Raw genomic sequence first — 12,012 nt, 5'->3', positions numbered from 1 at the left:
TCTTTGCTGATTTTTTTTTACCTTGCTCCTACTTTTTCTTAAGAGTTCATGTTCATGTTCATGGACAGTGGGCCATTATATATATAGGGCCCTTGGGGATATAAAGTTAGACTCGGTGGTGGAAGTAGCCACCAGGGGACGGTAATTATATACTAGGAGACCTGGAAGAGGTCTGTGATGGTGAGAAGGGTGTAATAGCCAGTGAGAGAAATGACACCAAGCATGATAAGAGTGATGGCAGGAACAGAAAGGAAATGACAGCAATGAGTTTCATACCTAGTAGTGAAGAAAGACTGGCCTGGAGTGGGAGTGGGGGATGGACTTATGACGGCAAGGGGGTATCACATACCAGGGGTTGCCTCCATAAAATTAGTGCTGTTCCACTTGAAAATGGTTAAAGTAGTAAATTATATGTTGTAAATATTTTACCACAATTTTAAAGGCCAATAAAAAGCTGGAGAGTTGGCTTAGTGGTTAAGTTGCTTGCCTGCAAAGCCTAAGGACCCATGTTCAATTCTCCAGGTCCCACATAAGCCAAGAGCAGTGATGCAAGCATGCAAGGTCACACATGATCACAAGGTGGCACACACATCTAGAGTTCCATTACAATGGCTATAAGCTCTGGTGTACCAATTCTTTCCCTCTCTCTCTCTCTCTTTCTCTCTCTCTCTTTCTCTCTCTCTCTCTCTCTCTTGCTCTCACACATAAAAAACAGTCCAGTCTGTTGGGCTTACCTCAGAGAAAATTTTTAAAGCCAGTAAAAATCAGGGGTGTTATGCCTAAGCACTTGGGAGGCTCAGTAGGAGGATTGCTACAAAATCAAGGCCGTCTGGGGCTAAATAATGTGTTCAAAGCCAGCCTGGGCTACAGAATGACCCTGTCTCAAAACAAAAATAAAACAACAACAAAGACCAGGTTTGGCTATGTGAAAACCCAGACATTAAAAAGAACCTCATTGAGAAATGCAGCGTCTGACCCCTCCAAAATAGTCTAGTCCCTCACTACATGGTTCACGTACATGTGGGTGAATGCGTGTGCACTCAGAGTCCAGAAATCAATGTCAGGTGTCTTCTTCAACTGCTCTGCATCTTAGGTTCTCTCACTGAACCTAGAGCTTGCTGATTCTGCAAAACTAGCTATCCAGCAAGCCATAGGGGCCTACCTCTGCCTCCCTAGTACTAGAATTACAGGCCCACACCAACATGCCTTTCATGTGGGTTCTGGGGATCCTAACAGGTCATCATGTTTGCACAACGAGCACTTTACCACCTGAGCCATCTCCATAGGTCTCTCACCACTACACACTGCTCCTGGAATCACTAGAAAGCCCAGAGCAACCCCTCTGAGGTTCTCATACCACAGAGGTGTGTTCATCGGCCTTAACCTTTTTCATAACAAAATCAGGGCCCAGTTCTTGTCCCCAAAGCCTTGGGTGCTTCATATTGTTTACTTGTATTGTTGCCAACCACCATCACCATCACCTACTTCATATTGTTTACTTGTATTGTTGCCAACCACCATCACCATCAGCCTCTTTCATGGTGTGTATTTGTATTGTTGCCAACCACCATCTCCATCAGCCTCCCAAACACCTTCATCTTCCCAAAATGAAGCCCTGTCCACCACTGGGCCCATCCCTTCCCCAGCTGGCACCATCTTCCACTTCCCCTTTCTGAATCTGAGGCCTCTGGGGTTCTCACATAAATTGAGTTTTACAATAGCTATCCGTATGTAACTGACTTGTTTTGTTAAGTTTCCCTTAAAGAAACTTGGATATTTCTTGTGGAGCCCTTATTCTTTTCTACTAACACATATACTAGATTTTCATATATGTATAAATGCAATCATATGCCTGTTTTCATTTTCTTCTTTTGTGTGTGTGTGTGTGTGTGAACTTGTGTAGTATTGTAATGTGGTGTGTGCATGGTGTATACACACATGTGTAGATGCTCATGCTCTGTGCATGTATGTACAGAGCTTATGCCACATGTCACATGGCTTCCTCCATTGCTCATCCACATGTTTCCTTGAGGAGTCTCTCATGAATCCATAGCTGCTGTTTTGAGTTAGAATGGAACTCTCTGCTCCACGCAGAAACTGGGTTACAGGCATGCACAACCATGCCCAGCTGAATGCGTGGGTACTGGGGAATTGAACTCCAGGTGAATCAGGCCCTCTCCGGCCCTTATGCTTGCATTTCAAGCACTCTTACCCACTAAGCTATCTCCCCAGCCCTTCATTCTCCGTATCCCTCTGTTTTCCCTCGAATTCCCTCCTCCCTGCCCTTCACCCACAAAGACAGACTCTCCCAGAACACGCATGCATAAGCCTCATCCTGTATGGCCACTTGTAAAGTCATCAAGGAAAAGATGCACTGACATGTGGTGATGTAATGCTCCAAATTCGGCATGTTTTAGCATGATGCTATCTTTCTAAAGACCAATCACAAAATCTTAATTTGAGTAGCTTATTACAGCCTTTATTCTGCCTCTCACTGGGATGAACTTGAAGTGTTGAGATGAAGCAGTCACTCAGAGGAGACCTTCTGTTCTGGGGCTGATGTTCTTGAAGACAAATATGACTTGGCTCTGTTGCTGACAATAACATGAGCAATAAAAGTATGCCAGCACATCACCTGGCTCAGCCCAAAAGACTGCCCATTGAGAGCTTTGAGCAGTTGTCAGTGGTGATGGAAGTAGGGCAGGGTGATGCAAGGCAGCCCCCAGAGGTGCCATCCGCACTGTTCTCACTCTCTTCCTGTCTCTAGCAAATAAATAAAAAAAATTAAAAAAAAAAAAGATAGTATAGGACTGGAGAGATGGATCAGCAGTCAAAGGCACTTGCTTGAAAAGCCTGAAGGTCAAGGTTCAATTTGCCAGTACCCATGAAAAGGCAGATGTACAAAGTGGCACACGTGTCTGGAATTTGTGTGCAGTGGCAGCAGGCCCTGGTGTGCCCTTTCTCATTCTCAATCTCTATCTTTCTCTCTTCTCTCTTTGCAAATATTTTATATTACAAAAGAAATGATAAATATCCTGTCCTCTTATCCTGGGGACCTTCCCACCATGTACCAGCATCTCTTGTGGAGCACCTTGTGTCTCGTAGAGCTGAGATGTAATATCATACTTTGCCCCTAGGTGACGCCACCTTACACACAAACACCATCACTAATGGTCAAAAGCTGAGCGTGTCCTCTGAGCAGACCCTACACTAGGTACTTGCCACACCTCATCTCACTTCACATTCTAATACCAACTAGGAAGCTTGGAGGTAGTGGACCTACTTAACAAGGATGAAGCTTGAGACCCTACAAAGTTAAGCAATTTGCTTAAAATCAAATTTGATGTCAATTACAATAAGGTCTTTGAATTCCGATAACTGTGTTCATTCCTTGATGCCATCGTCGGAGAATAAGACAAGAGCCTCTTTCCTCCCCTCATTCTGGCCATCAGAAAGGCAGCAAGAATTCTAACCAGGGTCTGCAGACTCCAAATCCTTCCAAGCCCCACTTCCCCAAGCTACCCCCCCCCCATTTCCTCCTTGAGCCTTACCAGGGAAGAGCTCACCTTACCACATGGACCAGAGGGGACCCCTGGTGATCATCTGCTGCAGTCAGCTGTGCTCCATGCAAGGTGTGCCACAGCCCTGGGGTCCTGAGACACGGCTTGAGTGCACACCGTGAGGAAGGTGGGAAAGATCCCGGGGTGGGGGACAATGCCTGGCCGTACAGAGGGGCCTCTTCCTGCCTGTCCCCAGAGTCCCAGACTCCTCAACTATTTCTTCCTTTTGCCTTGCTTTCTCAAGGATGGGGGTGGAGGGCAGAGGAGGGTCAGACCAGGTTTCTGCAAACCCTTGGGGAATTTACCAGATCTTTCGAAAATTTCAAAGACGGGCTTTGCCCAGGCCCCACCGCCAGGTAAAGAAGTTCACGTGGATTTGATCAGCAACATTTTCTTCTTGGTCTTTTCACATTTGGCCACAGAGTTTCTGTTTCTCTTTCTCTTTTTTAAATGGCCTTGGTCATTAAAATGCGGAGCCAGTGAAATAGCCTAGACTTCTGTCGCAACCTGGTTTATTCTACCGTGGGTCTTTCCAAAAACGCTTCATCATGTTAGCTTTTCTGTGTCTGGAGGTTTGGGGAAGGCAGTGAATGAGATACAGGTGGGCTTTGGCTCTGCCTGTGTTTGTCCCTAGGCCCTCCCTATCTGCAACGTAAAATAGGGTAGGATTCTAGCAGAGCCTTAAAGATATCCCAGGTTGCAAAAACGGTTGAGGTGAGGTGTATTTCTTCCTTTTATATTCCTTCCTTTCCATTCAATCTATTGAATTTGTAAGTACTTTGTACACGCGGGGCCCTGGCAGGTGATGAGTGTCCACAAATACAGCCTGGCTTCCCTGGGGCTGCACTCCAAAGAGAAGTGCATGACTTAAGCTGACCACCTGGTGGCGCTGTAAAGGCTTGAGAGAAAGCTCTGGAGAAAGGACCTGGTTCAGACTTGGACTTGGCTCCTCAGAGGCTTTATGATGTCAAGCAAGTTACTTAGAGGCCCCCACAGGCCTCGGTTTTATTCATCTGTAAATAGGAACGATAATGATACCCACCTTGATATAAGACGATACCTGTGAAACTAGTGGCAGGCACAAAATGAGCATTCATGAAATGCTGGCTATGTTTCTCTTCTATATGTGATTTGCTATTATTATTTCTTTTGTTTGGTTGGTTGGTTTTGGTTTTTCGAGGTAGGGTCTCACTCTAGCTCTGGCTGACCTGGAATTCACTAGGTAGTCTCACGGTGCCCTCGAACTCACAATGATCCCCTTACCTCTGCTGGGATTAAAGGTGTGCACCACTGCGCCCGGCTTACTGTTACTACTTTTGGTAAACATGTGAACAAGTGCTCTGGGAGTAACTAGTTCTTCTAGGGGAGGCACAAGGGACTTCAAGGAGGAGGTGACAAGATCTGGATCTTCAAAGGAGTATTAAAAGTTTGCTAGGCAGGAAAGAATAGGATGCTGCGCATGAAAATCCCAGTGCCTATGAAGAGCCGGAGGGTAAAAAAACACCCTGGACCACAGCCCAGAGTTCATCAAAGTACACGTGTGTGTTGGACCAGTCTCAGGAAAGGCCTTGAGTGCCAAGCAAAGGAGCATGGCAGGGCTGGGCTGTGTGAAGCAGCTCTCTCTCTCTCACACACACACATCTGCCCCCTCTGCTCTTTCCCTCTTCAGATCATCAAAGACCAGAAGCTGCTTGTGATCGTGGGGGGCATGCTGCTGATCGACCTGTGCATCCTGATCTGCTGGCAGGCTGTGGACCCCCTTCGGAGGACGGTGGAGAGGTACAGCATGGAGGTGAGCGGCCTGGCGAGAGGGAGCCGGGCAGGCCCTGAGCAGCCAGGCTGCTGGGCTCGGCGCTGCACACTTCCCCCTTTAACTCCGCTTCCTCCCGTGTGAGACACAGGTTATTTCAGGAGGGGCAAGTGTAAGGCGTCAAGGACAACCCAATGCCAGTGCTAATAGTGCAGGCTTGTGGGGAACTACTGAGCTGCTGCCAAGAGTAGACTGCCTCGTACAACAAGGGAGCAGTCACAGGAGGAAGAAATCCTCACGGGTCCCTCCTTTAAAGTTGGAAGCAAGCATTCTGAGCTCTCGTACTTACCATATGATGGTGAAGGCCTTGAGCGATGTACTTACTTTCCACACATTTCATGTCAAACATTTGTTGTTAATGGGCTGGGGAAATGGTTGTATGGTTAAAAGCGAAAAGTACTTGCTATACAAGCCTGGTGACCTGAGTTTGGATCCCCAGAACCCACATAAAACCAGAAGCAAGTAACAATCTGTAACCCCAAATGCACCTATGGCAATGGGAGGGTGGAACCCAGAGAATCCCAAAGCTCATAGGCAGCTAGTCTAGCATTTGCAGCGGCCAACAAGAGAAACCCTGTCTCAAGTGGGGTGGGAAGCAAGTACCAACTCCTCAAGGGTGTTCTCTGACCTCCACATGGGCACTATGGCACGTGTGCCCATATACACATAAACACATACACATATACCAAAGATACATATATGTGTGTGCGCATATATATAAGACTTTACAGAAATGTATTATGAGATATACATGAAGCCAAGCATGGCAGCCCAAGCCTGTAATGCCAGTGCTACAAAGGCAGAAGCAGCAGGAAGATCTCAAGGTCAAGTCAGCCTAAGCTACACAATGAGATACTGTGTTAGTATAAATGCATACATGGTGCTGTCTTTTATATTTATTTATTTATTTAATTGAGAGAGAGAGGAAGAGACTCAGAGAAGGAGAGAATGGACACACCAGAGCCTCCAGCCACTGCTCCATTACAAACAGACTCCAGATGCATGCACCCCCTTGTGCATCTGGCTTACGTGGGTCCTGGGGAATGAAACCGGGTTCCTTGGGCGTCGCAGGCAAACGTCTTAACCCTTAAGCCATTTCCCTAGCCCCATGGTACTGTCTTGTACTCTGCTTTGCACTGGTTTTCCAGGACACTCCTGATGAGGCATCTGAGTCCCCGGGAAAGTCATGCTTTGCTAACTTTCCCCTAGCACGGGTGGACTTAGCTTTGGGGGCGTGGCCACTGTGTTAGAGGATGGTGTGTGTTATCATTTCCATACAACATCACAGATTCCATGGAGACTTGAGGGTCGCCAGTTTCCTGGCTACATTATTAGGAGAATCTTAAGGAACTTCTCGTGTATTCTTTTTTTTAAATATATTTTTGTCTTATTTATTTATTTGAGAGAGAGAAAGAGGCATAGAGAGAGAAAGCAAGAGAGAGAATGGGCACAACAGGGCCTCCAGCCACTGAAACTGAACTCCAGACGCATGTGCCACCTTGCACATCTGGAGTTACATGGTCCTGGGGAATCGAACCAAGGTCCTTTGGCTTTGCAGGCAAGTTCCTTAACAGCTAAGCCATCTCTCCAGCCCCTCGCATGTATTCTTAAACTAAATCACAAGTAGTGACCCTATGAGTCAGGAACAGAGGCTTAACCCTTTGGGGAAATAAGAATGCCCAGCCACATTTACCTTTGGACAGCACAAGAGTTTACTCAGCCCACTAGGGAGTTATGCCATCACAGAATGCCACCTCTACAGATATCCTGGAAACGGGAGCAACAGGGCCTGAGAAAAGGATGGACCAGAACTTAGGGAGAAGCCTCAGTGGATGAAGCACTCCCAGCTCAAGCTGTAACACCTGAGCATGATCCCCAAAACCCAGGTAAAAAGGCAGACTCCATGCTGAGCTTCTGATGGTGGAAAGGCGGAGACAGGAGAATCCCCCAGAAGCTGGGGCAAGCACACAGCAAAGAACAGCAAAGTGAGAACCCGGGCAAGAAACCCTGCCTCAAGGCTGGAGAGGTGGCATAGTGGTTAAGGCGTTTGCCTGCAAAGACAAAGGATCCCAGCTTGACTCTCTAGGACCCACGTAAGCCAGATGCACAAGGGGGTGCATGCATCTGGAGTTCATTTGCAGTGGCTAGAGGCCCTGTTGTGCCCATTTTCTCTCTCTCTGTCTCTTTCTCTCTTTCTCTCTCTCAAATAAAGAAAGAAACCCTGCCTCAAATGAGGTGGACAGGCAAGGACCAACCTGAAAGTTGTCCTTTGCCCTCTCTAGGCACACTGTGCCCACCCATTTACACACAAACACATGTGCACATGCACACAAGTGAATCATAATTTTTAAAAAGGACAGACAATACCGACAGTGTCTGGAGGCTGACAGGCAGCAACAGAGTCCTCCAGCAGACTAGCTTGTACGGAGGGAGGTGACACCTGGTCACTGATCACCAGACACAGTGGGTGAAAGCACAGAGCCCCACCCAGTGCCAGAGGGACGCCCCATGCCCTGCCAGGACTGAGAAACCCATAGAGGCCTGTCACTGGCCCTGAGCTGGGGAGAGCTGCCTCGCTGGTGATCATGGCGGTGGTGGCACTGACGCCGGTGGTGGCGTCTTGCAGTGTGAGTTATCTGCCCTTCACAGAAGCTCTGGAAAGTCTGCTGTGCTTAACCCCATCCTCTTGCGAAAGCCCAGCAGGTGGTGTTATTACCCAAGGGTACGTGGCACGTTAGTGACACCAGCAGGCCACACACTCACTCGCTCCTCGCCCTGCCTCCAATACCTGCGTAGTTCTTTGCAGGGGGGCAGGCTCCCCTAACCCTTTGTTTGTGGGCCCATATCAGTGAAGTGAGTAGAACGAGAACATGTCTTCACATCCTACAGAGGAGGACTCAGATCCCAGGCCAGGGGCAGCCAGAGGGGAGCAAAGTGAGAGAGGCCAAAGCTGAAGGCCTGTGCCAGGGCAGATGGCCGAGGAGACGAGCCGCGGAGCATCCTTCTCTTATCCCGGCATCCTTGGCTGGGGCTGAGAGCCAGCCAGAGCGAGCAGAGTCCAGAAGCAGGGAACATGCGCCCCCATTCAAACAAGCACCCTGTGCCTGCTGCTTCCTTTGTCCATGACTCTCGGTGGGGAATGTTAGCACATTTTAGACCTGCCACGACAGTATTCTCCCCCTGTGGGTACAGATAAGGAAACCAAATGTGGAAGTGGCGAGGGGGAGAGGGTCTTGCCCAGGGCTAACCCTAATCGTCTAAGGCCCAGATGCGCCGTGGGGGGAGGGCTGCTGAGATGCCTTTCAACTTCTTTCCGGCCTGGTCTTCTTTTCTGCTGTGCTTGTAGGCTCACCCTTTAGCTCTGTTGTCATGGTAGCAGAACCTTTTGATGTGCTGACCCACAGCCCTGCCGATGGCTGTCACTTCCCACCAAAGTGTGCCAAGCTGGTCAATGGTTTTCCCAGGCCCTCTGTCAAGCATAGTGTTGTGGTGGTTGAACAATGCGGCCAGGCTGTGGGGTGACTAAAGTCTCCTCCAGGGGAGATTTTTCTAGGACCCTCAGCTATAGAGACAGTCTGGACCAGGAAGGGGGTGACCAAAAGTCTCTATTGTCTGTACCCTCTTTCCCTACCTTTCCCCACACCCTCTGGTTTGTTCTGGGCTCTCTGAACCCCCTAGGATCCCAGACAAAGATGGCTCCCTGCCCCCTTCTAGAAGCTTCACTGCCAAATAAATGGCTTGAGCTTGTGTACCAAGGTCACTTATTACAGAGATGAGTCCCCCAAGTTCTGTGGCCCCATCAGAGCTGAGTGCCAGCTCTGGCCTGTACCCTTCCCTGGCTTCCCGAACATTCCCCACTCAGAATCCTGCCCATGACCTACCCTGGTGCCAGCTTTCTGGACTGGACTACAGCTAAACTCACACCCTACTTCCAATCCCAGGACCCCACAGCATCTCCCCTGGGACAAAGAGCTCATGGCAGTCCAGTCTTAAGGTCATGGTACCCACAAGCTAGTAGGGAGTACTGTATCCACAGACAAACCAGAACACTACCTTTAGACCATGTGAATAGGACTAAAGGCTGGAAGCTGTCAGGAAGGACCCGTTGGAGGACATTCTCCCACTAAGAGTGCACCTCGCATCGAGGGTGTGAAAGTGACCCAGAGCCTACCTGCCAAAAGCAACCTCACTCCATGACTTCTTTTTTTCTTTTTCTTTCTTTCTTTCTTTCTTTCTTTTTTTTTTTTTTTTTTTTGGTTTTTCAAGGTAGGGTCTCACTGTAGTCCAGGCTGAACTGGAATTCACTATGTAGTCTCAGGATGGACTTGAACTCACAGCAATCTTCCTACCTCTGCCTTCCAAGTGCTGGGATTAAAGGCATGCATCACCATGCCCGGACTTCCTTCATTTTTATGTAATTTTTATTAGTATCTCACTTCTCAAGTGCCAGTAACTCTTCTAAATGCTCTACAGGTAAGAACTGGTTTAATGTAATCCTGTAACAGCACTCTAAGGAAGGAGCTATTACTGTCTCCACTTTGTAGATGAGAACACTGCAAATGCACAGAGATGTCCCATGACTTGCCCGAGGTCCCACAGCCAGTGAGCGATGCAGAATGGATTCCAACCAGGGCATTTTGCCTATAGCTCTGCTGTCTGTCTGCACATCAGTGGAAAGGCTGCAGAGGAGAAGAGGGGACCTGAGTTCTTCTTTTAGCACCTTTCCCCGCTCTCTGGGCAACACACAGCGCCCCTCAAAGCAGGCTGACTCTTTGTCTGTGGCTTTGGCTTCTGTACTCATCCTCCAGCCCTGACTGGACTGGCCAACTCCTAGCCTTCCCGTGTGCCCTGGGCTGACTTCACAGCATCAACCAAACACAAGCAACGCATAGTGTGAGCCCTCTGTGCACCAGTGCTGGCCTCCAGAGAAGCCATGGAGACTGAGATGGGCCTTGCCCCTGGGGAACCTTCAGAGCAGGAGAGAAGGTAACAAGTTCATGTCTAACCTGAACCCTAGGTGAGGGGAAGAGCTGGCCTAAGGTTGAGGGAGGCTTCTCAGACAAGAGCCAAGGAGGTGCAGAGGCTAAGGAGGTGGGAAGGGTCCTCAGGCAGGAGCAGGTGCATCAGGGAAGAGGCGGCTTATCTGACTCACCAGGTGATGAACCACGGATTATTTATGCATTCCACCAAGGAAGGCCATTTCCGTTGCTTCCTGGTTAGGGCAAATATAGATAAAGCTGCTATTTCACATTTGTGAGTAGGTTTTTGTATACACGCAGGTTTATAATTCATTTGGGTAAACACCAAAGAGTAAAAGTGCTTGGTTATATGCAAGAGTACGTTTAATCTGGTAAGGTGCTGTCAAACTATTTTCCAGCATGGCTGTCCATTTTGCATTCCCCCCAACAATGACTGTTATGGGCATGCCACCATCGTATGAGCGGGCACATCCTGCTTGACTAGTTGGTTGTACAGGGTGCAAGGCCCATCACGGGCTAAGCCTGCCGATGACTTCTCTGCCAGCAGTCTGCATAGCACTTTCAAGCTGTATGCCGGCTACCCAGCAGGCAGGAAGCTGACAGCTCAGTTCCAGTTTGATGTCTCCGTGTCTCATAACCAAAGCGTGTGGTATCTTCAGCAATAGGGTCTGATTATCTAGTTCTGGTGGGCAACAAAGAATAGTAACAGTAGCCTGTATAGTTCTGGGGAACTCAGGACTCCCTGATCAACAAGTCACTGATAGATATCCTACCTCTGGGAACTGGGGTTTTGCTTTAATCACCTCTGGCTTCTGGGAGCATCTCAAGGCCAAAGTTTTTCATTTTCATGAAGTCTAGCTCATCATCTTTCTCTCATACTTCTGGTCTATAGCTAAAAACACATTGTTAAACCCAAAGTTACCAAAATATTCTGTTATAGAAGTCTTGTGGTTTGAGATTTTATATTTAAGTCTATGACATATCCTGAGTCAATTTTGGGAAAAGCATAAGGTCTGTGTCTAAATTTATTTTGTGCCTGTGGATGTCCCACTGTTCAGCACCATGTGTCAAAGGCCTGGCCCTCCTCTGTCTCCTTACATCCTTGTTGCAGATCAATTGACTGTTTCTGTGGGTCTTTTCTGTGCTCTCTTGTCCTTCATCTTCATGTACTTCTCTATTTTTTTCACCAGCACCACATTGGGATCCCTATAGCTTTATAAGAAGCCCGTAAATCAGAGTGTCGGCTCTCCAACTTTGTGCGTCAATGTCGTGTTGGTTCTGCGGGATCTTTAACCCATCCATGTAACGTTTAGAATCAGTTCACTGAAATCCACAGAGTAACTTGCTGAGATTTTGATTGGCATTTTGTCAAATCTGTCGATCAAGCTGGGAGACACCGACATCTTGCAATATTGTATCTTCCTCCCCATAAACGTGGAATGTCATGTCTCCGTTTCTTTGGAATTTCTTTGATTTTCTTTCGTCAGTGTAGAGATCCTCATACAGCAGTTGTACACAATTCCTTACATTTATATCTACTACATTTGTGTTTGGGTACTAATCTAAATGATGCTGGTTTCTTTTTTTTTTAATTTCAAGTTCCAGTTGCTCATTTTGAGTATATATGACAGCAGTTGACTTCGGTTTATTAGCCTAGTTATCC

At 47.9% G+C, this 12,012-nt stretch overlaps 1 protein-coding gene across 2 annotated transcripts in view; it reads left to right on the top strand.

Annotated features, from left to right (window-relative positions):
• The window catches only part of Gabbr2 (gamma-aminobutyric acid type B receptor subunit 2), a 439,836-nt gene that overhangs the window by 355,195 nt on the left and 72,629 nt on the right, over nucleotides 1-12,012 (top strand). For both annotated transcript variants that reach the window (XM_004656955.2, XM_045141789.1), the window contains exon 13: nucleotides 5,230-5,352. In XM_004656955.2, coding sequence (XP_004657012.2) covers nucleotides 5,230-5,352 — 123 coding nt within the window. The remainder of the gene's footprint in view (nucleotides 1-5,229; nucleotides 5,353-12,012) is intronic.

Source organism: Jaculus jaculus, chromosome 1, assembly GCF_020740685.1.
Source record: "Jaculus jaculus isolate mJacJac1 chromosome 1, mJacJac1.mat.Y.cur, whole genome shotgun sequence".
Taxonomy (NCBI): Eukaryota; Metazoa; Chordata; class Mammalia; order Rodentia; family Dipodidae; genus Jaculus; species Jaculus jaculus.
This window is presented reverse-complemented; position numbering and strand designations above follow the sequence as displayed.